This window comes from Centrocercus urophasianus, unplaced genomic scaffold (genome assembly GCF_019232065.1).
Source record: "Centrocercus urophasianus isolate 14NV4802_14NV808 unplaced genomic scaffold, USGS_Curo_1.0 seq_25, whole genome shotgun sequence".
Taxonomy (NCBI): domain Eukaryota; kingdom Metazoa; phylum Chordata; class Aves; order Galliformes; family Phasianidae; genus Centrocercus; species Centrocercus urophasianus.
The window spans coordinates 12,253,409-12,280,224 of NW_024884811.1; the positions used below are offsets into that span (position 1 = coordinate 12,253,409).

At 38.8% G+C, this 26,816-nt stretch overlaps 1 protein-coding gene across 2 annotated transcripts; it reads left to right on the forward strand.

The window, feature by feature from the left end:
* Window positions 1–661: 661 nt before the first annotated feature.
* Window positions 662–25,465, forward strand: EMB (embigin). Of its 2 annotated transcripts, none has more exons than XM_042825964.1 (11): window positions 662–735; window positions 5,627–5,710; window positions 7,804–7,893; window positions 9,194–9,283; window positions 12,136–12,310; window positions 12,860–12,948; window positions 16,723–16,850; window positions 18,245–18,527; window positions 19,282–19,315; window positions 21,149–21,222; window positions 22,510–25,465. In XM_042825964.1, the coding sequence occupies exons 2-10, from the start codon at window positions 5,683–5,685 to the stop codon at window positions 21,204–21,206; spliced, it is 975 nt and encodes a 324-aa protein (XP_042681898.1). In that variant the 5' UTR covers window positions 662–735; window positions 5,627–5,682; the 3' UTR covers window positions 21,207–21,222; window positions 22,510–25,465. The 2 variants fall into 2 exon arrangements, with proteins under 2 accessions (XP_042681898.1, XP_042681899.1); XM_042825965.1 differs by lacking the exon at window positions 662–735 and adding an exon at window positions 5,049–5,069.
* The last annotated feature ends 1,351 nt before the right edge of the window (window positions 25,466–26,816 follow it).

Below are 26,816 nucleotides of genomic sequence, written 5' to 3' on the forward strand. Positions count from 1 at the left end.
TTGGAAACACTTGTTAGAAACAACTCTCTTCCAGCAGTGTAGCTCGGCTTTGGACATTCAGCAGGGAGCCCTACACAGTCCTTCTTCTCATACAGAATAACCCAGCTGCCTGCAAGCCACTGACCCTCAAAGGAGGGCCGTGCAGGAGGTCAGCAGGCAAAGGGCAGAGGAGGCCGCGCGCCTCTCCTCGGGAGCCGTCCCAACGGTCCCGCCGCGGTTTCCTCCGGCGGGGGCGGCCCGCGGCAACGGCACCTTCAGGCCGCTAAGATAACCGCCCTCAGCCCGGCCGAGGCGGGAGGAGCCCTCCGCTGCCTACCGCTCCCACCTACGCCCTCCCGCCCATAAAGCCGGTGCGGGGCCCCGCTGTTTGCTCGTCCTCCTCGCCCGGCGTGGGTCGCAGCCGCGGCCCTGACATTTCAGCTCGCGGGTTTTTTTCTTTCTTTTTTTTTTCTTTTTTTTTTTTTTTTTTCCCCCATTTTACGTCGTCCCCTCTCGCAACCACGGCAGCCGTCGTCCTTTCGCAGCCGCCGCGGCCCTCTGCGGGGCCCGGGTCGGCCGCCTGCTGGCTGCCTGCACGCCGCCGGGCGCGGCGGGGCGGCCCCGGGGCGCGGTGCGGAGCGAGTTCGGCGGCGGGAGGCCAGCAGTGGGGCGGCGTGCCGGCCGGCTTCTATCGCGGGCACCCGGGGTGGCTGCTGCTGCTGCTCTGCCTCTGCCTCCCGGACGGCGGCCTCGCAGGTGAGTGTCGCTCCGGGGCTGCGGCGCGGGCCTGGGGACCCCGAGGCGTCCATCCTTCAGGTGCCGCAGGGGAGCCCTCCTGCTGCCCGGGAGAGGCGCCGGCTTGGCGGCGGGGCAGCACTCTCCCTCATCCCCTCCGGGCGTCGAGGCTGGCCGCCGCGCCCTGCTGCCGCGCTCCCGGCATCGCTGGCATCTCAGCCGCGATGTGCCGTGCTGCCGGCTCGGCCCTGGCCCGGCCCGGCCGCTGCTGCCCCGCGGGGGGAACGGCTTCATCGATGCGCGAGTGCAGGGCCGGGAGCTGCGCTGCTGCCGTGTTTGTACCGAATAACGTGTCACTGAGGGCCTGGAAAAAAGCGTGTCCCTGTGGGTTTTAATTATAGCTAATTTATTAACATATAATGGGGAGGGTTGGAAGGATGTTTCTTGGAGGATTTTTCTACCGCGTTTTTAAACGTCACGTCTGAAATACTAAAAAAAGAAAAGGAAAAAAAAAAAAAAAAGCCACTCTGGGATGCGTTCCTTGTAGCTCAGGAGTGAGCCAGTCTGAAGAAATACGCTTCTGTTAATGGTTTTGTTATTGGTCGCTGTTGGTGGAATCGCGGCTGGGCGGTGCGGCACGGTGGGACGTTAGAGCCGAACCGCCGGCGCTCGTTGGTGGGGCGTTGCTGTGGGCCAGGTGGGCAGCTCCGCGTGCTGTGAGCGCTGCTGATGTTCCCGCTGCCTGCTGCACGGCGGGCTGCGAGTAGTTACGGGCGTCTCGGTGCTCCTGTCGGGGGCTGGGAGGAGCAGTAGTGCTCGCCTCGTGGTGACAGCCTCCTTAACATCTGTGGTATTTTCACAGGAAGATGTGAAAGGGCAAAAAAAAAGTGTCGTGTAGTTCTTAAAGCTTGTGCAGAATGTTCATTTATATACACATGAATACATCGGAAAACCTTTTTGACAGTATTTCTGTGATGGAAAAAGTTACATGACTATGAATGCCATGATGGATATAGGAACCTCTGAGCTGCCTCAGGGGCAGGTGATGCTTGTTTTTTTTTTTTTTTTTTTGTTGGCTTACCACCATAGCTTTTACCTAATGGTGATTGAAGCAATTCTGAATTTATGTGACATAATTAACGAAGTGAGATTCTGTGCCTCCAAAAAAATAAAAAATAAAAAAAATAAATTGAAGTCCCTGCCTGGGAAGCGATTTCTTTAAATGTACTGTCTTTATAAAATGGTGGGTATGATACCTGTTTTTTTGGAAGATAAGCAGAAATGAATCAGCAGCTTCAGTACCATCTATACGAATAAAACAAGGCATCTGCTTTTCAGACTTCTACTAAATGCTTTCATGTTGGTATAAAAAAGGTTCAGTAAGAAGAGGGGCTTCATACTGCGATTTCCATGGTGTCTTAAATCCAGGGAAATAATCTATTATTACTCTCTTGTTGATGAGTAATTTGCAAAGGCATGCAAGTGCTCCCAAGGGAAGTTCTTGGAACTTTTGAGGCAGGTGCAGTGGCACTGGCTTCTTGTGAAGCTCAGTAACAGCATGCTCTGGAGATGTGCAGGTTCGGCAGGCTTCCTTCTAAACAGAATCACAGATCACAGAATCACAGAATCACCCGGGTTGGAAGGGACCTCAAGGATCATGTAGTTCCAACCCCCCTGCCTAGCAGGGCCACCAAACACACACATTCAGATCAGGTTGCCCAGGACCCTGTCCAACCTGGCCTTAAACACATCCAAGGACGGGGCATCCACAACCTCCCTGGGCAGCCCGTTCCAGGGCCTAACCACTCTCCTTGTATAGAACTTCCCCCTAACATCCAACCTAAATCTTCCCTCCTTCAACTTCGATCCAGAAGTTTTCAGTAGAAGCAGCTGCAGGAAGTGCTTTGTGCTCAGGGCTGAGCTGAAGGAAGTCGAGTTAGGTATCCCTCTGCCGCTGGCTTCCCATATATTACTTTGAGTTAAGGAACTTGAGTTCTTACCATTCTGTTCCTTCTGTCTTTTAGTCTTATTAACTGTTTAATTGCTTTGAAAAATTTAAACCATCACTTCTGTTCTGCATTGGGTTTGGAGTTATTTCTGACTATTCATTGTCAGGACATAAAGTTCTTAAAAGCGTACTGCTTCGTGCTGTTTCATTTGCCTGGTTTAGTTGCACCGTGTGCTGCCAGATTGCTTTAGAAAAAGCAAATCCACCACATCTTGTCTGCTGTCTTCTCACCTTATGGATGGCAAGCAGCTTCACAAACAGAGGATACACCTGTTTTTTTGGGCTTCCTTGCTGGATTTCTCTGCTTTGCTGTGAAGAACTTCTGTTGAGGCATTGGAAGCCCTTTGTTTGGATCCTCTGGTGTCTTGTGAGAAAACTTATGCTGCAGCTTTTGCCTTCCAGGCACCACTAGAAGATTCTGGCTGTCAGTCTTAGTAGCTGGTGGATGCTTGTGTACCTCCACAGAGCAAAATTAACTGACAAAGAATATTAAACTTATTCTGCTAAATAAAACCAAATTTCATCTCAGTCTTTCTCTATTTTTCACTATGTTTTTATGAAGACCTTGCAGTGTGCCAGATGTGTTTGCAGGATTCAATGTGATTCATAGAGGTGAAGATGCCAGAAATCGCTCCAGTGATTACAGTCATAGTGTAACTCCACTTTATCTCTCAGATATTGTTGGCTACAGTAAGAAGTAGAGGGAAGATAGAAAAAAATAAATCAGTGACCTCATACTCTCATCTACTCCATTTTCAGTAAAGATCAGGGCAAGCAGAAGACACCAATCCTCATCATTGCTAATGGAATTTAATTATAGGCTAAGAAATTTCAGCTTACTCTGTAGTGTGAGAAGTTATTCCCCTGTATATACTTATATCACTATCTATCTTTATCATACTCATCATACAGCAGTAGGTCAGCTTAATAGCATAAGCTGTATAGCAGTATGTTTGTGACAGGACAAGATGTGCTACATTACCTCTGTGTCATGTAGTTCTGTTTGTGAGGAGGTAAGAAGCAAAAGATAGAAGCAGTGTCGATGAGAAATAATGCTAGTCACCTGCTCTCATTTGGTTTGTGAATCAAAGAGAAAGGCCACGATGAGAAGCCTAATAGTACGCAAAACATGTTGCAGGTTATCTGGCTTCCTTGCAGAGGGATAAGAGCTGCTGTACAGCCTGGTGCCTTTTAAATTTATCATCTTCAGGGATTTTAATTACTATGCAGATAATGCATCTAATAAGCTGACACAGGATCAGGTGATCCATGACACCTTCAGAATGCCTCAAGATGATGCACAGATATAAAATTTGTGGACCTTTCTTCAATTTTAGCCTTAATTTCAGGAGCATAATAGTCTTCCCTGCTCTGAAGACCTGGATTAAGCAGAGGATAAGATTTGGTCTTCTTATCAGCTGGGTCATAAGCCGGCATGTACTCAGATTGAGTGGATTCCTATATTTCTTGAATTCCTTGTGTTAGGTGAAGAGCAGTGGGACTGGTGCACTAATTAACTGTGAGAAATGAGAATGCCAGTTATGAAGAGCCACTCCGGTGGCAGATTGATTTATTTATTTATACTCTTTGTCTAACTTGCTATACTCAAACTGTTTAAAGTGTGGTGGATAGATTGAGAGTAGATGGTGCAAGCTATGCATGTTTCTGATGCAGTCTGCAGAAACTGTGCTGAGGTGCCCACAAGACAATCTGCAGGTAGTCTGTGCTTACAGTAGAGAGACTGATGGGCGTGTTGGTGGTGTTCAGTGGTTGGAATTAACAGTATGCTTGAAGGCACATGGTTCTCAGCAGATCTGAACGCAATCAAACTGTGAGTTAGATTTCCGCTTTTCACTCTGTGCTTGCTTCTGTTTTGAAGGTCTAGCAGTGCTTATTACGCTGTCCTTTATTTGCTTACAGCTGCTAACACAGCATATGTGCCTTTTTTTCTCTGGCTGCATACACAGCTTTGTGACTGCTGGCCAAATCAATTAGAAGGCACTGAGGTGATGTTGCTCAAAGAGGAGCATATCCTGCTGCTGTGGCTGTAGACTATGTCCTGGAATACCAAAATTATGTTAAGATAGTGTTTATTTTAAGCTGTGCTATCCAACTGTGGGAATGGAAAGGAAGCAGCAAGCATCTGTTTTAGTAAATCATCTGGGGACCTTGAGTTCTCATCAGAAGTGATACAGCAGAGTGCTCCAGCTAAACAGTTTATCTCCTTCTGCCCCTGCTGTTCTTTCTTCTCAGCCAGGAAGGCAGAGCAAAATATTGGTATTTTGGCTGGCACTTTAAAGGAGAGAAAAAAAAAAGTTAAGATTCAAAGAGTCAAATCAGGCACAAGGTAAGGAAACTAGAAATACTGATTAGAAGTATTTGGTGAAGGCTGAGTTGAGCAATACAAATAGCTTTTGTTTTGCTCATGAAAATTGTAATGGATAGAAGTCTGCCACATAACAGAGAGGAGCTACAGAAGGTTCTTACAGGTTTGTTATCGTGTCACTGAATCTGCCAGTCTGTTGTAAAATAATCAACTAGTATCAGTATTACCAGCTGAAATGGTCCAAGCTCACAGGTAAGATGGGATTTGAGTATAGGGTATAAAACATACTGTTCTGCTGAAATATTCTGAAGTGTAGTCCGACTATCTACAAGAAAAGATACAAACAAAATTCTCATTTGCGTTTTTAGAGAAGTCGGGTAAAAAATACTGCCTCTGTTTGAATTCTCTTGTCTAAAATAAGCTAAATGCAACTAGTGAAAAATAAGCTTTTAGTATGTTGGCTGCTTTTTCTCAAAAATCAAGAAAAAATGATGGTAGACTGAGGGGAGTAGGCTCTATCTGTTTTCATTAACTAAATTCAGATCTGAGAGAATAAATGTTCTTTAAACCCTATGTAGGTCTGTTGGTGACGACTTTGGATGCCAATCATACTCAAGGGAATGCTTTGACTCAGATGCACACTGGACTGAAGTCATCTGCTGGTAACTATTTTATTTTAGTACACCTACAACTATAATACTCTTTCCCTATTGATTTTAAATTACTATGTAGTGTACACTTCTGTAATAAGTTGGTGGACTTTGTTCAGAAGAAAAAGAAGCAAATGTATTATGTTGGCATTTTTAAGTCAGTGCAAAAGTTTGTATCCTAAGCATCTCAAGGACAGTGGAAAAAGCTATCCTACAAGATGTATGAGATCAGATCAGGCACCTTCCCTAGAGAATGAACAATTCCCAAACTAGAAGCATCATAGAAGGTTCTTTTCTAGCAGACAACTGATAACTTTCATGTGAATACTCTGCTTTTTGTTCTCGTGTTAGTAAGATTTGTAATCCCGTCCTTGCATCATCTTACCTTTATCTATGTATTCTTTTTTTTTTAGTTAGATATGTGATATGATATGTACCATCATTCTGTTGTCCCCACTCTTCATCTGCTGTATATTTAGGTCCCTAATTGTGATGGGAAGTGGAGGGTATGTTGCAGACTGGAGAAGAAATGGATAATTGATTGCCGCCTCTCGTTTCTCCATAAAGATCAGAGCACAAGGAGCTCAGCAGTGCACCAAAGCTGAGGCTGATTAACACAAATCAGATTTGGGCTAGGTTGTGTTTATACATGAACCTGTGGTTAGGACAGGTTATTTTAACCACTATTCTGTCTTTGAAGATGATAATGCTAACTTTCTGATGTTCAACTTTAGAGCTTTTAAGCAAAATGCGACAGAAATACAGTAGGTGCAAGTAGTGAATACTGGATTCAGTAACTTTCCATATGTAGGTGGTTTAGTGGTTTTGGTTTGTTTGTTTTGGAGATACAGAACAACCATCATACAAACTGATGCCTTATGAAGGCATCTGTCCCCTTGAAGGATTTCAGTAATCAGGTGGTGCTTATAGTGGGCTGACAAAAACTCAGGTGATCCGTAACAACCTTGGCATGCTGTTGAAACGTTTGCATGCACAAACAAAAGAACATTTCCCAGACCTTTAGTCTTCATATTTTGTCAGGCATAAGCATTTAGATTTGTTTGTCTGCAAGTAAGGCAGATATTGAGGATTGCTTGCACGCTTATGTAGAAGAACAGGACTCTGACTACTGCTGGAAGACAGTTTAACAATTTTATAGCTTTAAAAAAGTTAATTCTGAAATAGTAGTCAGGAGTGGCAATAACACTCTAGTATCAACAGCTTCTAAATGAACCAGCCTGAAGTTCTTCCACCTCATCCAGGTGGAAAAAATATACCTGTTTATTTTTTCCCTAAACTGGTTGAAGCGTGAAGGAAAGTATGAAAGAGCAGATGGCACAAGCCAAGCATAAGGCTGATTGCCTGTAGCATAGCATTCCTCATGTTGTGAACTGACATGTTGACCCAAAAAATGACAAAACAGAATCTTGCTTTGCAGAATGGGCAAGCAGTTTGAAGGCATGTGGTACCTCTACTAACACTTGCTCTGAGATATCATAAGATGCAAACCAGTAGCAGGGACTTCTTTCATCTGAACCAGATTCTGGCAGTAAGTGTAGCTGAGAGGCATTTTTTTTTTTAATTTATTTATTTTTTTAAGAAAAAGGACCATATTTCAGGTTTTTTTTTTTTTTTTTTTTTCTTTTTCTTTTTAGTGCAGTAAAAGAAAAGGAGGAATAATTTGAGAATATTTAGGCTTTTAGAAATGAGATTTCCACTGCGTAGTGGTCAACTCTGCCACCCAGTGCTTAGAGAAGGCTGAAGCTGTAGCAGTTTTTTCCTCTTGGCTCCAAACAGGGAAACTTTGGGACTTTCTCCGTCTGTAGGAGATCCATCCGTAGGATAAATGATGCAGTCTCTTTCCTTCTTCAGAAAATGGAATCACTTTCTCCTGCAGTTTTATATGATCAGGAGGATTAAGTCTGCACTTACCGATCCTATAACTTAAGATTAATTATAAAATAACTGATAATAGAACTGCTTTGCAAGTATGTAAAAGACATGACTTAAAACATGTTTGCAGTGGAGGAAAGATTTTTTTTCAGTTTCAAATTATTGGAAAAAATCAACTTCATTTGTAACAGCCTTGTTTTTAAACCTTTTAGAGCCCATAACAACTACACAGACTGTCAGTCAAACAACCTGGGGCAGCATTGCAGATCACTTGACACATGCACGTGATGTATCTACACCTGGTAAAAGCAATCAAATGTCTTCTTATACATAAAGTGTTAAGTTCTACTGTGTGTGTGCTTTTGGTCATTGTCTTTGTTTTAACTTAACAAGAAGTTACAGAGAATTGATATTAGTGGCAATTACCAAGACAAAACATTTGATGAAATCGACAGTGTTTAAGTTCTGTTTAAAGCTGTATGGAAAGGAACTGGAAATTGGAGAGGAAAAAAAAAAAATTGCTATAATTATATTGAATTGGCCTTTTTTCCAAGTATGATTTCTTGTACTTTTTCACTGTGCATGAGTTTGCTAGGAAATTGTATGCAGATAACAACAAAACATATTTGTATGGCTTTGGAAGGGTGATATCTCCTTATCTCATTGGCATCTGTTGTTAAAGCTACAGCTTTATTAATTGTCTTAATTTCTCTGTTCTTGAAATGTACAGTGGTAAGCATAAACAGAGGCTCTTCCTGCAACTGCCTACCAGATAGTATCAACTGTATTAAACTATGCAGAAATTTACGAAGATTGTCTCTGAACAATATTCTGTCTGTACTACAACAAAACAGGGATTTTTTTTTGGTCATCTTATCCCTTTTAAATATCACTTTCTCTTCCATAAAGAAGAGATGAGATAGATCAGATAGATGATAGTACATATTGATACCCGTTTTATGTAGGGAAGGAAATTCCCTCAAGTATATCAGGCATTTGGTGGAACAGTGTGGAACTTGAACTGTGTTCTGCTGGAGCCCATGGCATTCGTGTCTTTGGATTCTAGCGGACTAGCATCTGAAGTAGATGGTCTGTGTCTGGCTTTATTGCTGTTAAAATGTTGAATTGTAGACATTTGAGAAATAACCATGTTCTTTCTGTCATTATCTCTTTCTGTTTTTCTGAAGCTTATTACTTTTCCAAGCCCAGTTTAATGTTGTTGTACCCCCATACAGGTTCAGGACTCATTCCTAAGCTTTAGGAGAAGTATGCATATAAAAGGCTCTGAAACAGGTTGTGAAATAGACAGTTAGGGATTTCTGGAGTATTCTGAAATTTAGAATTACAGCATTGTGTTATAGTTAGAAACCATATTCTAAACTGGCGTAATTACTGTAGTGTTGGCCACATAACACTGCTACCTCAAGACTGTGGTTGCAAAAAAAGTGATCTCTATGGGAGTAGCTTTGGCAAGGTTTTCGTTTTGTTTTATTCTTATTTTTTTCTCTAGAGGATTACTGTAAGAAATGATTGCAGTACTGTATTGCTTCATAATTGCATTTATAGCTTTATAACATATCACTGCCTCCATGACCTTGTTAGGTCCAGATCTCACCATGGTGGGTTTTGATGTGGAAATCAATTCGAACAAGTCTAAGCCCCTTTACGTGGAGTATGAGGTGCTCCTTCCTGGTGAGTATGTTATTTTCTCTTCCAGTTATGTTACATTGAAAATATCTTAATTTCATGTAGCATTTCCTATGAATTTTAGAAGTGTTTAGGATGGCAACTTATTGATAAAGTAAGTAGTTCAGAGTGAACAGTGATTTCAGTTAAAGAAAAGATGAGTGAATTTGCTGCATTTACTGTTTTCTACTAACTATTTTGCAGTGGAGAACAAGACTTATAGTATTTTAATAAAAACATTAGTATAACAATTCGTAGCTCTCTATTCTTCCCACAAGTCAATTCAAGTAACAATTGCTTTGCTTTGGTGAATCTGTTTGGAGAGACAGTGTAAGGTGCGATGCTTCTTACCTGACTGGTGCTAGCCAGCTTCTCGGCATTGCAGCTTTTAGACCAAGGAGAAGGACAAGAGACAAAGCTTCTTGGCATTGCAGCTTTTAGACAAGACAAGAGACTTCCTTGAGGTAGACATGAGGTTTCCCAGTTGACAGATGTGAAGTTAAAACCAATTTCTAGTAGAAATAGAAAAAAAAAACATTTTAATTGAAATTTAATTTACTTAGAATTTGAAGAGATCAATTGGAACTCCTTTGCAAAATACTAATCTTAATCTTTAAGGACACAATTGCATAGCACTTACGCTGTTCTTCTGGCATTGTTTTCTTCTAATTTAAAGTGAGATACTTAATGAGGTAGTCTCTGTTTCTTGCTCCAATACAAGTGCTCTTAGTGCAGAGATCTCCTCCTACAGATCAGCCTTCCTAATGGCTAAACTTCAACAACATAAGGTTTTCATGTTCCATTCATTGTAAGTGTGGATTTCTTTTTAGACAGTTAATCTCAAACTTGCATTCTATTTTTAACCACTGTGATTAATCTAATTCTAAAACTTTCACTATTATAAAACTAACTCAGTTTTCAAATTACTGTGATCATAAACATGTAAGGTGAGTTATGCTTAGTTTGGTTATTGAGTTTAATATATGGATTTAGTAAATGAACTATGATCCTTATGGCTCGGCTGTGTAAGATGGGGTGTTGCACTTTTCAGTCTAACACCAGGCCAACAAAGCTGTAGTATTTCAGCCAGGACTCAGAGTTCTGGGCATTATGTTCTTCTTTAAGCATTTACATGCCCCTGCCAGACTCAGTGGTGTTTAAATACTCCGTGGGAGTATCAAGCTCTGCTTCAAGTGGGCTTTGCTTCTTTTTAGGTAAGTTATCACAGTAAGTTAGTGAGGTACACCTTAAAATTTCTTTTCCTCTCAGATAAGATTGAAGCTATGAAGCCCAAGTACACACAGTTTTTTCATTTTTTTTTTTTTTTTTTTTTTTTTTTTTTTTAAGCTGCTGCAGAGTAAGCCTGGGATTGAGATAAGATTCTGAGTGAATTTTCATGGGCATATTAATTATTGATGGCACAGAGTTTTTTGACAAACAGGATAGCAAGTTAACAAAATTACAGATGTCAAGGTACCCTTTCTTTACTGCATAGAGGGCAGGATTAAACGCATTTGATCAGAAGACTTTCCCATCGAGTCACAAAATTTAGGATAGACCCCTTTGCTTCCTAAATTCTTCCTCAGAGTAGTCTAGGTATGGCTGAATCTTCTTACAGTCCCAGACTTGGTAAACAGCTTATGTCTAAGGGATCATGTGTGCAGTCAGTCTAAGACTCAATCTTGGCAAAGTCGACAGAGCTTAGACAAACTGTTACTCAGTTACTGAGGATCTGTGTTGGCAAGGCATCCCTTGACATAAAGATGTGAGGGATCTTCACAGCAGGCATAACTTTGAGGCATTACTGCTTCAGGAGAGATCTGTTGTGCAGGAGAGCTGAAGGAGCTCTTGGGTTGCTTGCTATTCATGGTGCAAGATTAATGACTTAGGCATAGTTTTTTTTGGCACACGCTCAGGTGGCCCTCGTCTGTTATGCCAGATAAGTTATCAGTCCTTTCAGCCTTCAGTTTGAGACAGATTTGTGGTCAATTCCTTGTCTTACTGAGGCCTTGAACATAACCAGTCCTGTGCTCATTTATTGCTTAGTGAGACCTTGATTATAATGAGTACTGTACTTGTTATATGCCTGAGCAAGGCCTTATGTAATGACCAGGCCCAAAAGAGGAAGCTGGGGCAAGGAGGGGAGCACACAGTTGTAGAATGGAACCGTAAATTGATTTGAAAATGATTCAGTTTCAAGTGAAATAGCTGAAGCGTGAAAAGCCAGATCCAGCAATAAGGTTGTGGATTTTATTAGCAGGGCATTACCTATGATTTCACAGTATCATGAAGATGTGTAACTGGCTGATTTGTAAATACTTATAAATATTTACAAGTCTAGCTCTTTTTGAAATTAGTAATGCAACTTTGTACTTACAAAAGTACTTATAAAAGTATTTTAATCCAATAATATTCTTTCCGATGTTACTAAGTTCTGATTTGTAAATTACCTTTTATGGAGTTGAGAGGGAGATTTAGACTGAGGAGGCATTGTTTCCCCACTTGCCATCCCATTTTCTGTGAGAATTAAGCATTAAATGTATTTCTGTTTCAGGTTAAGCTGTGTAGAAGCACAGGTGTGTCTTGATGTTGGCAAAATGAATGTTTCTGTGTGTGATTCCTCTAGGAAGTCTACTTATAGAATTGAGTGACTATGTGTTTGTAATCATTATATATAGCAACTCATTAATAATTAAATTTTGTCAAAAGCTCAATACCTGATACTATAGTTTTGTTTACACTGGAAAGTATAACAAAACCATACTGTATCCTCTTGCAATACAGCATAGGTTTTATTTTCACAGAATGAAGAAATAAGGTGTTTTTTCTTATAAATACTGTTTTTCAACTTCTGTTAGGTGAATCTGGTGGCCCCGTGGAAAAAAACATCTCTTTGGGCAGTCCGGTTAAAATTGAGCTGTCATGCAGACTGGCTGATAAATATTCTTACATGAAAAACCTTCAGGTGACTTGGAAGAGGGGAAATGAAATTATCAAACACATCAATAAAACTGAAAATAGCTGGGGCATCCGGTAAGTAGTCGTCTTTACTGTTCTGCTTGCAGGTTTTCCAGTCACATACATATACGCAGTCCCAGGCTAATGTTAATGATTGAATAATATGAATATTCTATCACTTTTCTGCTTCTCCATATACACAAATGCAACCCATGTAAAGAACCTGTAAAACAAGAAGTTCAGCATCCTCTCTGCTGTCAAATTCTTGAACTGCGTTGTGCTGGAGCTATTACTAACCCATTGATGAACAGGCTTTTAAGAGAGCAAACTGTGTAAGTTATTTCATACAGCATAGGCTACATGGTGAAGCCGTGTCTAATTCAGTAGCTCATGGATAATACTGCTTCAAGATACTTGCGCCTGTGAGCAACAAGAGTTAGAATGATGTTCACATTCCTAAATATTCATGTGCTTTTCTGTTTTCTTAAAATGTTGTAGTGCTTGTGCACTGCACTAAATCTGAATCTGACTGTTTCAAGAATGTTCTCTGCTGACTTCTTTATGGTATTAATTAGTAGTCACTAGTAAATGCAAACAAGATGGTGTTTCTTTTTCCTTGTGAAGATTGACTATCTCAGAAAACGGACAACTGGGAAGTTACACTTGTGTGGTGACAGGTGAAGAAGAATTCAGTGTGGTGTTTCATTTACAAGGCAAGTTGACCAATGAAATCCTTTGTTAATAGCTCCTGAATAGTGTGGAAATTGCAACAATATTAACTTGATAAGTGGTTGCTAATATTGTCAAACTAAGTGAGAATCACTATCAAAGGCAATTTTTGTAGCACAGAGGGAGATAGTTTTGAAGCAAAGCTAAAAGCCCTCATAACAAAACTTGCAACAACCTGAACCCTGTAAGCCTACTTTTCTGCCCCTCTCCCCCTACAGGAGTGACTGATTTTTGTCTTCCTTCCCTGTCCATCCAGAAGAAGTGAATATTCATCAGTTTCTTAAGGGGGAGTGGGTAGGTGGAAAAAACTGTGGAGGGGGACTGAGGTTTTTTTGTTTGTTTGTTTTTGGTGAACTAGTGACTAGAAAGTTTGGCCTGTGACTTTTGTGTTACAAGAGTAGCAGTGATTGGCAGAAAGGAGGCAGGTTCTTAAACAAGTTCAGTTGTTTTTCTGAAACAGAAAATAAATGCTGAGTGTGTTAGAACAGTAAACAGTTAGTGCTTCATTGAGCACTGTGGGTGGGGAGCTGAGCACTTAGTTTTTTCTCCTCTGATTTCACCCTTTGCAGTAGTAGGTAAAATCTAGTTGAATGGAAAAACATGGAAAAGAAACAAATACAGGTTGCTGAAGTGGGATTTCCTCCACTTTTCATGCTTTCCAAAGTTTGCTGAAGCAGAAGGATGGGAGGCCTGCATAAATGTAAGCTCAAGAAGGAAATGTGGAGTCTGCCAAACTTGTTGTCAAGATAAGAAAGTAGAATACATGTCCTGCTGTTGAAGATAAAATGGCAAAACAGGTGCCTCAGCTCTATGTAACATCAGTTACATAGGGAACCAGTTTGGGCTACCACCCTTATAAGGTTGGAAATTTGCAGCAGGAATGACTACTAGCCTTCATCCACCAGAGATGTTAATTATTTCTTGGGATTTCTGCCCGTGTCCTTGGAATGAAATGAATATGTGTACCTTTAAATATGTAGTCACTGCTCTCGGTGTGCATCTTCACTGGAGTTATCCCCCATGCACCCAGTGCTGTAATTAAGGGAGTGCTTGCTTGACATGACTCTTTAGCATGTCCAGTTACTTTGTTGGCTTGACTTCAGTGGCAAGCATGTGATTAAGTGAAAGCTCTCCAGTCTGATATGTACTAGGAAGGATTCTTTATCAACACAGAACTATAAAAACCCTAACTCTTCTGACCTTAGCTGAACTAGCCAGCGTGGCTTTGTAGTTTTCAAACTGGCTTTGTTCAGAGGGGCATCTGGTCAAACAACTTCAAGAAAATTCTGCAAGTGCAAATCTTGAGTTGTGGTCTTAATATCTGCTTTCAGAACTTTAACTAGGGTAAACTTAGCTTGCAGTGCCATGGGAGGACAAAATTGTAGTTTACTTAGACCTTTTCATGTCTGATAGTGCTTACATTGTTTTTGTTGAATGGCTAACCAAGTCTGTTTAGATTTCAAAAAAGGATGAGGGAGTCCTACTCTTTTGAAAGTATGAAATAAGTTTTTTGGTAGCAAATGAATGAACCAACAGAAAAGTAACTTTTCCAGAGCACAGTGCACAGGACTGGTTGATTTATCATACGAAGATGGGGAAAATTACTTCACAGTGCTGCCACTTCTGATGCCATAAAGTTACTGGCTCAGCAGTTACTAAGATAAATGCAAGAGTGAAGGAAATGGGAAAGAGAAATGCTTGAATCTTTCAGTCAGCAACGTAGTGGGAATAATTCTTAAACTGCATGAGATGAGTAATATGTTGATGTAGGTGTAGTGGCTGAAGTCATTACTGTTTTGACTTTAGTAGCTTGCCACGGTGCTCCTGGCTTGGCATAACTCTGTAGAGTTGAGATTTAAATTCCCACGGAAATCTGCAAGGAAGCCATAACATTTTGAGTAGCTTTATAGGAAACTGAAGTTATTAAACATGGTGATGATTCTTCATGACTATTTTAATCTAACACATGGTGTTGTAATAATGGCTATATTAGTGAAGGGTGTGCTTAGTTTATGCTTGCACTTTGTTCAGGGTTTCTGCTTGCTTAAATATCTGTCCGAAGGTGTGCACTGTGAAACAATGCTGTTCTTTAAACTGCTGTGGAAATCCAGTATGAATACTAGTAGGGTCACTCATCTGTTCATCTCCAACAGTGTGCTGTTTTTGTCTGTAGCTGCAGTATTTTGTCCCCTGATTCTGGGTGATTTGCCTACAGGAGAAGAAAACCAAACACAACAAACAAACTGAGAGTACTAAGTACAGTTCCTTGCATGCATTCACGGATTAACCACTTTGTTACAGAGCTAAATGCCAGAATGCGTTATGGATATTGTTGTCCTTAAACATGTTGAGGTGGTCCCATGTTTTACGAGAGTTGTGCTTTGACACAGCATCTCTGAAGTCTTTTTGACTACCATGGAAGTCTGTTGTGCTGTGTGCAGTCTTTTTTTGTATTTCTTAGTTTTTCCTCTTGCATAAATTAGAGAGGAAGTGGTAGCACATATTAGTGAAATTCTACCTCTTAGTGGTAAAGTAGAAGTATACTGACACTACTCTTTTGAAGTATACAGTATTTCGTGATTAAAACAGAAATATAAATGGAAAGAGCACTTTATTGCTGATGAGGTTGGATTGCTGAATTGTGCATTGAACTCTGAACTTGGGAATAGTATTGTTGTTAAGAGTATCTGGGAAATTAATTTGGAATGAAATTTATAAATTTGAACACTTGCAAGAAGTAAACTTTATAGAGATATTAGTTCAGCTGGGAAAAAGGAGTAAGAAGAATTTGGTAGGAACATAGAATATTATAACTGCTGAAAAAAAAATTGTTGGCCTGTTTATTCTTCTGTGACTAAAACCATTTAAAAGATGTACTGCATCTGTTTGAAGAGAACAATAAAACCTGAGAAACAAACCTTAAAATAGATTTGAGAAAGGCATACTGGTAATCATCCATAGAATGAGGCAGATGAGAGGGTAGGGGAAACAGCCTATTGTGAAATATTTTCTCTATCTGTGTTTAATGCCTTATTATATTAAACAGTTCTTCTTGTGCCTCTGCTCTTGGAAGACTGCTGGATACTTGGAGATGTCATAGCTGGGTCAAACAGTCCTAGAGTTGTGATCTGATGTTTTGTTTCTCGTGCCTGTGTTCTAAGCAAGTTTGGACCGGAAGTCTTTATTTAGTAGCACGCATCCAAAAGCTGTTTCTTCAGCTAACAACATACTTACAACTATCAAGTTTGTAGTATGTCCTAATTATAAAATAAATAAACAACATTACTTGTGTGCAGGACTTGCTTGCTGGCATTGTTTGGTAGCATTACATCTGGAATAGAATCTGACTGAGTTTTTGCAAACTGTATGAAACTGCAGAAAAACTTGTTTTTCTGAAAGAAATGAAGCATGTAGCTCACAGTTGCCAAGGAGGGAAAGAGGAGATGAACAAGGGTAGAGATCAGTACAGGATATAACCCAAATTTTCAGTATTGGTTAGCAACTTCAAAGATGATACAACCACTAAGAACAGGGTGCCTGTAGTTTTCTACAGGAAATTCTATATAGAGAGTATCAGCCTGAAATGACTCTTCATTAGGTCATGACTAACATGCATAGTTATATCATTTATGACAAAGGAAAAGAGAATAAGTAGGCTACTAGAAATCCTTATGTAGAGATACAATACTTATATATTATTATTTTGTAGTATAAATATGTGGCTTTCATGTGATGTATTTTTCCCTACTTGTTCTTAGTACCACAAATTGAAGGAAGAGAAAAACCTGTCATCAGTTATGAAGGTGACTCAGCTATACTGATTTGTAAAAGTCACAGTTATACTCCCATTGCTTGGACCTGGTATATGACCAATGGCAGTGAACAGGTAAGGTTCCACTCTAGCCCAGCAAAACAATGTGACAAAAATGTACGGACATGCTCTAAAGTATAATGGCATCTCACTTCAACCTCTACCAACTGCATTTACATAAAAGTTAATCATAGAATCACAGAATGCCTTGGAAGGGATATCAAGGATCATTAAGTTCCTATCCCCTCTGCTGCAGGCAGGGCCACCAACCTACAGGTCTGGTACTAGACCAGCTTTCCCAGGATCCCATCCAACCTGGTCTTGAATACCCTCAGGGACAGAACAAAAAAACCCCACCTATTCAATATTTAGAAGTACTCATTTTTACAAGATGCAGTCTTTATGTTCTGGCATGGACAAATAACATTATTCAGAAAGTCCCTCCTTTATTCCTGTAGTCCAAATAAAAGAATCAATTAAATTTTTTAAGTCTGGAAGTACATTTATTAAAAAAAAAAAATAATAATAATAAAAATAAATAAATTTTAAAAAATAAAAAATAAAAATAAAAAAAAAAATAAAAAAAACCCACCACAAATACAGAACCTATGTTAGTGGCGACTATTTCTCAAATCTTACTATCTGGTGGCAAAGAATGTTACCATAGCAGGATGTCTATTTATTTATTTATTTTTATACATGTAAGATTTTCGAGACCTGAGGGAAAACAAAAGCATTTCCCCTCTTTTTTTTTTTTTTTTTTTTTTTTTTTTCCTTCTCCTGTGTTTCTGATTCTTCTCTTTACAAATATTTTTGTTTCCTAGCCAGTGCGAACGCTTGAAGGAAGGTCAGTATGACCTCTGAAGTCATCATGTGGTGGAGACTGCTGTGTATCTGTTTTCCGAAAGAGCTGAAATATCTTCTCAATTCAGCTCTTTTTTTTGAAAATCAAGATCAGCATTTTCCAACCTTTCAGGATCCTCACTAACCTTAGCAGTGTAGCCACTTTGTTCACCAGCCATTTTCTGGTGGAAGCACTGTGAGCTGAGAGAAGGCAAATCAGTTTCCTCCATGCTACTGGAGGCAAGCATTGGCTGTCTCAGCTTGCTTTGCACCAGAGCAGCATTCCCTGCTTCCTTGAAAGCTTATACTTTGTGCTGTGGTGGAACCTGGGCATCGGATCCTGACTCCAAAGGATTGTTAGTAGAGGCAAAGGTAGCTTTTATATTCAGTTGGCTAAAGAGGGTCAAGTGACTTGCACCCTAATAGTGCATAGTTTCATGCACTGAATGCTAAGGAAACTGATCATCGCCAGGAAGGAAAATTCTTCACTTGAAGGCAGTCTAGATGCCTCTTTTTACTGTTTTATGTCTTTATGTGGAAATATTTCTAACTGTTGATAATGTAAATAACTTGATTAAACAATTTCTCACTGCAGTTATAAAACCTAATTAATTTTTTGTTTTCAGATTGCCATTAATGATTCCTTGATGTTGGATAAGTACGTAATAGACAGAACAGATGCCAATGTAACCCATCTGAAAATACTGAAGCTCACCAAAGAAGATGGTGGTGCATACTGGTGTGAAGCTGCTTTTGAACTAGGAAAGAGTAAAGGAAAGCTGAACCTTAAAATTCTGTCATTCACGGCGCCACTCAAGCCATTTCTAGCAATAGTGGCTGAAGTTGTTATTTTAATAACTCTCATTTTTGTTTATGAGTTGTATTCAAAAAAGAAAGAGAAACGTGCAGGTAGGCTTTTTAATTTTTTCTAGGTTTGCATTAAAATTACAGCTGAATGTTTGACATGACCTGTGCTAATTATATACAAAATCTGATTCTTACATTGTGGTAAAGAATGCAGTGTTACAGAAAAAAAGTAGTTTAGACTTTAAAATCTTTTCCACAAGTCTTGAATTTGATTATGAAGTGCTTTCAATATGAAATAGCTTCCCATAAAAGGTTTGGTACTTTTTTTTTTTTCCTCATTAAAAGACAAGTAAATCTGGAGGCTGTAACTGTTTCAGGAATGCTTAGGAAAAGAAGTAACTGTTAGTGGTTCTGATGGGAGAAACTTCCACCAAGAAACAGAGTAGAAGGGGAAAAATGCAGAGACTAACTCAATGTGTTAATCCTGACTGGTGAACCAAATACATGTGGATGAGCCAACTTGCTTCATCTTGCCGACATGTGTATTATGTAAATGTATGTTATGCATTTGCATACTGTGTTTTATCTATATGCTTGTATGTATGTAGTATATGATACGATGTGCATTAAAATCACATTCATCATGTTTGATAAAGGAACATTTCTTGACAACTTTGTAATAATTCCGTTGATAGAGTAACAGAATGATTACAGACTTAAGAAAAATGAGCTAATAAAATAGCATTTGTTTTCATTAATGCATCGAATTCATGGTATAATGAAAAATGAGTAACTTTTCTAGTGTGTGTTGTTAATTAAGACTTATGTAATCTTTTTTTTTTTTGTTGTTACGCAGAAGGTGAAAAAGAATTTGACCAAATTGAGCAACTGTAAGTAAAAAAGTTATATACCAAACTTAAATGCTACTTCTTATGTATATTATGTGTCTTTGTATCCTATTTGGTAAGAGTTAATTAATCTGAAAGTACACTTCATTCCCCTTCTCCAAGACTACATAATCCTAGAGAGCAGAATGCTGTTTTCTGACTGGCACTTAATTTTGGAGTTCGGAACTTATTTTCACTTGTCTTTTGTTAAGACAACACATGTCCTCATTCTGTCAGGAGAAACACTCAAGTGGAAACTTTCCAGAAAAGGCTTTGGAAATTTTTTGTTTACATTTTTATTCCATCAGCATTAATACAACCGTCTCTAATTCATGCATGGTCAAAGCCCTAACTGTCCAAGTTGTACTGTAAGGCTGGAGGCTGGGAGCTGCTGCTGTTGGCTGTGTTGGTAATTCTCACTTCAGGAGCAGCCCCTTGCTGTGCTAAGAGTTTGGGCTTCCTGGGCACTGAGATAGAAGGGGAGCTGCAGGCACTCTTGCTGCCATCCTTCTGTTAGAGGGTTGATACAGCCATGCTGGTTCACCCTTCCTTAGGAAGATGCACTTTTTAAAGGCTTGTTGACATAAACTGACTCCTTGCCTCCATCTCTTGAAGCCCAGTTACTTGGCCTTTTAATTTTCCTGTTTTGCAGCTTAGCAGTTCCTTTTCCCTTTACATATATATTCCTGTTTTGATTTCCTTTGTGTCTTTCTGAGCACTTCCTGCCTTTCTCAAACTTCTTGCTGCAGTGACCTTCTTGGTTTCTGCATGCTGTGTTCACCCTCCTGTTTGTTATTTTTGTGCTAGCTGAAAATACATCTTAGTGCTTTTTCCCTTATCAAAACAGCTTTAAGATTGTAATTCAATTATACCATGAAGTGAGGATTTGTCTTGGAAATACTGTATGCTGTTTTACTGCTGACTGTTTGGGTACATGTCTTGGGTTGAAATTGAATAAATGCCTTTGCACAGCCATGATTCTTATAATACAGTTTCAGCATATTTATAATAGGATTGTAACTCAGTACTGTATATTGTAGTATTAAATGTTCATGGTTGATGAAATGGGGGATGTTTCTGATGTCGTAATTTTGATCAAATGCATGGGCTTTAATTCTGTGTGTTGTTAGATAAACATAGGCAAGAAACAGTTTAATAGGCTCCTTACTTATATATTTCCAAACCAATTAGAAATTATTCTAATGCTGTCTGTTTCAACTGTTTAGAAGATAAATTTGTGTACCAGAGCAAACGGTTCTAAGGGAACAGTTCTAGTCTGTTATGCCAAGTATGTATAATATATAGCTGAATTTGGTTGATGAAGTTATAGTTAAAATGATACATGCAATGTATCAAGTAGTAGTATTCAGATAATTCCTTTGCTTAAAAAAAAAATAGCTAATTCAGTTCTAGGTAAAGTTTGGATTATGATGAACACAGTAAAGTTTTTGCAGGTATTCCAAAAGAAGCAATGATAGGAGTGTTTCAGTCCATGTTTTGAGGATGTTCACCTGCAAATTGTTCGTATATTGTTTATTCGGACATTTGCTTTATATGCACATTGTAACAACTGAATGAAATGATAGCATAGCAATCACTTCTGGGTACATTATCACTGTTATCACTTCTGTGCAGAACTTTGTAGGTTGTTTCTGAGGAGGATTCAGTTGATCCTACTTCCACTTTGGTTACCTCGGTGATATTTAATCTTTTTCGTACAACCTTACGTGCCAAAGTGAGAAACGCAAGTACATCTTTGATGCATTCTGGAGGCATGATGGTGCTCATCCTGCATTTCAAAATTGAGTTTGGGAATTTATCCTCTCTTTCTTGCAGTAAATCAGAAGAAAGCAATGGTGTGGAAAGCAGTAGTGCAAGGCACAGAAGAGTTTAGTCTGGCTCCTAGAAAGGTAAGTAAAGGATGAAATGTAGATATTAAAGCTTACTTTTTCCTTGAGTAGCCTACTACCATAACAAGGATAAATTAAAAAATAGATATATTTGCTCTTATCCAATTATTATTTTTTATGTGGTGAAAACGTAGTATGTTTAGATGAAGGTAATATGTTGTCATTAATGACTTGATTGGAGCAAGATAGTGAGTTCAGAGCTGTCTAATTGAATGCTGTCATCATCATCCTTCTGTTCACCTAAGCAGGCTTTAAAATAGAAGCTAGATAAACCTTAATTCTTTGGTTCCTCATCTTGAAACATCTCTGTGAATATCGGGGTAGGTGCTGAGATGCAGAAGTGCTGTGATGACTCTGAATTCTTTCTGGCTGTAATTTTAGATACTGAATTAGGTTAAATGAGGAAGGGTGCAAGTGCAGTAGCATGTTTAGAATCCAAAACGGGGAACATTGGTAGTACCAGAGATGTGAAACAAGAAATTACAGGAGTCTAGGAAAGACAGGGTTTCATAGATGATTACTATAGGAATTTGTGGAGGAATGAAGCAGATGATATATGTCCCTGTGAAAGCTCTGTAATGAGCTTTAGGTTCTCTCCTCTTTGCAGTCTCATTACAAGCCCCTACTTAGGCCAGCTGGAAATGCTTGTCAGAGGATGGTCTTTGATGAGGACCAGTCCTGCACAGTGTAGCTCCTTCCCCAGATGCTTCCTTCTGCATCTGGCACTGTGCTCCATCATAAAGATGAGAGGTGTGAGTCACTTTGCATTTGTCACTGCTGGTGCTGTTGTTCTCCTTCAGATAGATGACGTGAGAAGAAAAAAAGCATTTCAGTACTGTTTGTTTTAAAGACCAGAAAGAGAACAGTGTGCAGTAAAGCTTGTATGAATTGAAGAATGACTTGGAAAACAGTCTAGAACAAATACTTTCCAAGAATATGGGATCTGCCGTTTCTTGCGTGTTATTGTGCTTGTTGATTGCTGTGCTGGGCTCCCAAAGACGTGGCCTGTTTTAGGTCTAAGCACCTGTTTTCATTGAGTCATTGTGGCACATGACTCTCACCAAGTCCGTAAGGATTCATGTTCCCAAGTTGAGTTTCAGTATGTGCTTAGGCTACTCAAACTGGACCATTCAAATATTTTATAAAATACAAAGTAAATTTTATAAAATATAAAGTAAAATATAAGCTGCTGGAACAAAGCTCAATTTCAGACAAATGCGGAAAAATAATATGCAGCAAAATAATAAATTGATTTAATAAAGATATATTTTTTCCTTCTTTGATTAGGGAAGCCAAGCCTACAGAAGTGGAAATCGTCACAGAGTTAAAGAAGTGTGCAACTGTGCTTTCTGAACATCAACTATGTCTCTGTATAAGCTCCTCCACAGTTGTAAGAAATAAGATGCTTTAAAAATAACTGTGAAATGGCTCATTTTTTTACCAATAATATATCCTGATACACTGCATTTTGTTTCTCGCTGTCTGTAAGACTGTCATTTTATGCTGAAAGGCAGGTTTTTCTGGTTAGATTTCATATTGTTATATTGACTGTGTTTAGGACAAAATTTACCTTACAGTTACTGAACTAATGGGTGATACAGAAAGGGAGCATTATCAAAACTAGAGTTTTTAATACTTGTTAAAACTGAGCTTGTGAGATCAAAAATGTTTTCCACCAAAGAAAATGCCTTGTACTGGCAGATAAAGCAAATGTGACATACAGCCATTTTTACCAAAGAAATGTTCAAAGGGAAATCTTTATCATGATTTAAGTAGAACATCAGTGGTTTTGCACTTGTAGTGAGCAGTAAAATATCTAAATTCTAACTTTTTGCTTAGCTTCCTTTAATTAGAAGGAAGTAAAATATGTTCAGGGTACTTCATAGATTAATTTCCATGAGATGTCCTTCTGTATGGCTTTGATACTGTATTGTATTTCCAAATAGGCTGAACATTCTAAACGGACAACAAGCTGAATGCTGTGCAGATTAGATACTTTGGTATTACTTCAGAACAAGTGAAAGAAGGAAAAGGGATACAGTGTCATATTAAACATAATTGAAATTATTTCTTGTACAGATTACCTCAGGATATTTGGGAGTTGCAGAATCGTTCTGTGACTACAACTAATATGGAGATATTTTCAGTCATCTACCTACATGGTTTTTAACATACATTGTGTAACTAGTATTCCCACTTCCTCTCACATGTGGCATTGTTCCTTGATGAACTCTCATCACAATTCACTGAAGGACTTGAGCAGCTGAAGTTTCCAAGGTAATAGGTAAAGCACAGTGAGTACCACCAGCTGTTGCACATAGTTATGGTGCTGCTTAACTGACAATACTGTTGCAGAAGAGTGGTAATTTTAGATATATTCAGCAGCTGAAAATGGAAAACTGGTTAATTGCAATAGTGGCCTTTGCTTGCTAATCCAAAGGAAAAATTAGAAAAACATTTTTTGAGCAGGGGAAAGTAGACTTTTGAAGGCTTTTTCCCTATAAAAAATGTAAGGAAAAACAAAGTGAATGGAAAAAAAAAAATTGAATTGGATTTCCTCACGTGGTCATTTCTGATTGAAAACAGAAGAAGGTAAATGGGAAAGTGAAAAGGAAACAAGAGGAAAGGAATTAAAGCTGTTTCACTGTTCCTGTAATTGTCCACATACCAAAAAGCCAATGCTAGGCTTTTCGTTATTTTCAAAATACAGTCTGATTTGTGCTTTTTTTTGGCTGGTTTGTTTGTTGTGTACTATTTGGTGGTTTCGCAATTCTAAATTACAGCCCAAATAAAAAACAGTGGAAGGAATATAGCTATGAGATGGCAGAACGTAGGGGATGAACACTAAAGAGTTCCCTTGCTGAGATACTGCGTTTATTGTATTTTGCCTTAGAGTTCACATGCATTATTAAAAACAAAAAACCAAATACATTTGTAGGTTTTTTATATGACTTTCTTATAACAGCATTTTTGTTGCTATAACAAGTATATTTTTGCAGGTCAAAATAATATATTGGTTGTTTGAAACATATCACTCAGTCTGTTGTTTTTTGTGTACAACTTCTGCCTTTGTTGAGCACTCCCACTTGATCTCAAAATTGTTGCATAAAGTCTTGGCCACCCGTAAGTGAGTTGCATGAACAGTGACTTTTTTTTTCCTTGTTGTTAGTAATAAAGGGCTGCAGTGAAAGCGGGCAGGAACCAGAGAACCTTGAAGTAAGCATGTGTTTTAGATGCATTATGAATTCCTCCTCTCAGGACTGCAGTAATTTTTAGTCCAGTTGGCTTCTGATACATTAGATCTTGATACATTTGATCTTGACCTGCCTCCAGTGTGCACTACTTGCTGTTCCTCCAAGGGAATTGGTGCTTCTGTTTCTGTTGGTAAATAGGTCTGTTCCTCCTATGTCTGCCAAAGACACCTAATAAGAACCAAAGCAGTCCCAAACCCAAGTGTGAGAGTACTGACTGATGAACAATTACACTTAGAAGAACTTCAAGTTACATCCTTGGTAACTTCTTTCCAGTAGTTTCAAACAGCTTTGCAGTTTTATTTTCTTAGCCAAAACATTCATATATAAAATACATTGAACTGTTTATGGGATAAAAAGATAATCCAGAGTTCAAGTCTTACAATGTTTTATTAACGCTGTATTTAAACTGCCTAAATGTATTGCTTATGAGTGGTAGAGCCTGTCTTGTTGTTGAATCTTATAAGGTTTCAAACTTGTATTATTTGTTCCATCGTAGACAAAACGATTTTTTTTCCCACGAAGATGTTTTGTCTGATTTCTTTATCTATTCATGCTTTCATTTAAATATTGGACTCTTTTTCATTATTAGAGTAATATTTACATCATTTGACTTGCTGAATTATTTTCAAGTTGACGTTAAAAGTTCTATAACAAAAGTTCTACAGTGCCTTGAAGGAAGTAGTTTCTCTTAGCCATGGTTAATTTTTCTCTTTTGCAGTATGTTAAAGAGTTTCCTCTGAAGTTTAACAGCAAAATCTATTTTTCTAGAGAAAGTACTGAGCCTAATGCTTTTATCACACTCGCCTTATTTTACATTCTGATTTTATACAATGCTTCATTGACTTTTATTTTTTTTTTTTTTTGGCTTGAGCAGAAAGGTTTATACAGAAAATGGGATGTCTTCCGTATGTTTATTGTAATAGATCAGTTATGAGTTGTATGAAGTAGCATTATTGTGCTTAGAAAAAATTCAAATAAACTTAACAAAGAGTGTGTAATGTTGAGAGTGTATTTATCCCCATCACATGGGTAAAGTGAAATTAGACTTAATTTCCTCTTTTCTTTGTCCATGTACATTAACCTTTCACAAGAAACACTTGAGAAATCTAGCCTTATTTACTTGAGCACCAAATTGCCTCCTGTAAGCTCTCAAAAACTTCTAGGTAGAAATCATGAAGGGAAAGTGATGTCCAGGTGATTCTTTTCTAAATGCATATGCTGCATCTGACCCAGATTAATACTTTCTAATTTAGGCATCCAAATTTGTAAGTTAGGAACCTTTTCTGTGTCCTATGTTGACCAGGAGAAAAAACAGTGGGTTATTATTATTATTATTATTTTTGTCTCCTGGAAAACTACCTAAGTGGGAGTCTAGAGTTATGCAGGTGAATCTGAGCATCTGAGGCTGACTTTTTTTTTTTTTTTTTTTTTTACACAGCATGAGGTGCCAGAATTTAAGATGGTGTTAGTCTTCCCATAAAGAAAAATCTCTACAGTTGGCTTGGAAACAGAAATAAAGACTAACTTGTGCTCACTGGTTTAATTATAAGGCATAACACTGTTTATTTCATTACATTTCTTTCTAATATGCTCACAAAGAGATACAAAGAAAACATCATATTGTACACATTAAGAACATTTTCATGCTTTAATCACACTAATGCTTAGTAACACATCTCATCCTTGCTGGTGGCCCTGTTTGCCTGCAGAGTTTGGCTGAGCCAAAGTAGTTAAAATAGGCTGAGTAGCACAGCATATACTTTTTGTCAGTTGTTTTTAATCGTTTGGAACATTTGCATCTCCCTGGCACAGGATACTAAAATGGTAGGCAGATTTGGATGAGGATAGGGTACTCTATTGGTTTTCATTTTTAACACTTTTTTCCTAGGCTAGAACTCGTGCACAAGAAATTCTAAGTGGCAGAAATACAGCTGTCTGCTACCAGTAAATCGCTGCATCCTGAGTGTGTGTGGTACGTGCAGCGTAGATAATCAGAGGACACTCGAGCAAACAGCTCGCTGTTGGAGAGCAGGGTGCAGCTACAGACTTGCAGTACCAAATGCTTTTTTACTGTGTTTTGAAAAATCTGATTTAGAAATGCATAAGGCATTAAGAGTTACTGTAATAGCATGGGGATGGAGTTCTTCTAGGTTAAGGTGATAGTGTTTCATAAATCCTGAGAGAAAATATGTAAATATCATAGGAAAGTTGTCAGTTCAATTATGTACAGTGGGCTTGGAAATAACTTCCTCTACAAGTAAAACAACTTTTTAGTACTGTTTAATGCTTTTCATAGAATCACAAGGTTGGAAATGACCAATAAGATCATCCAGTCCAACC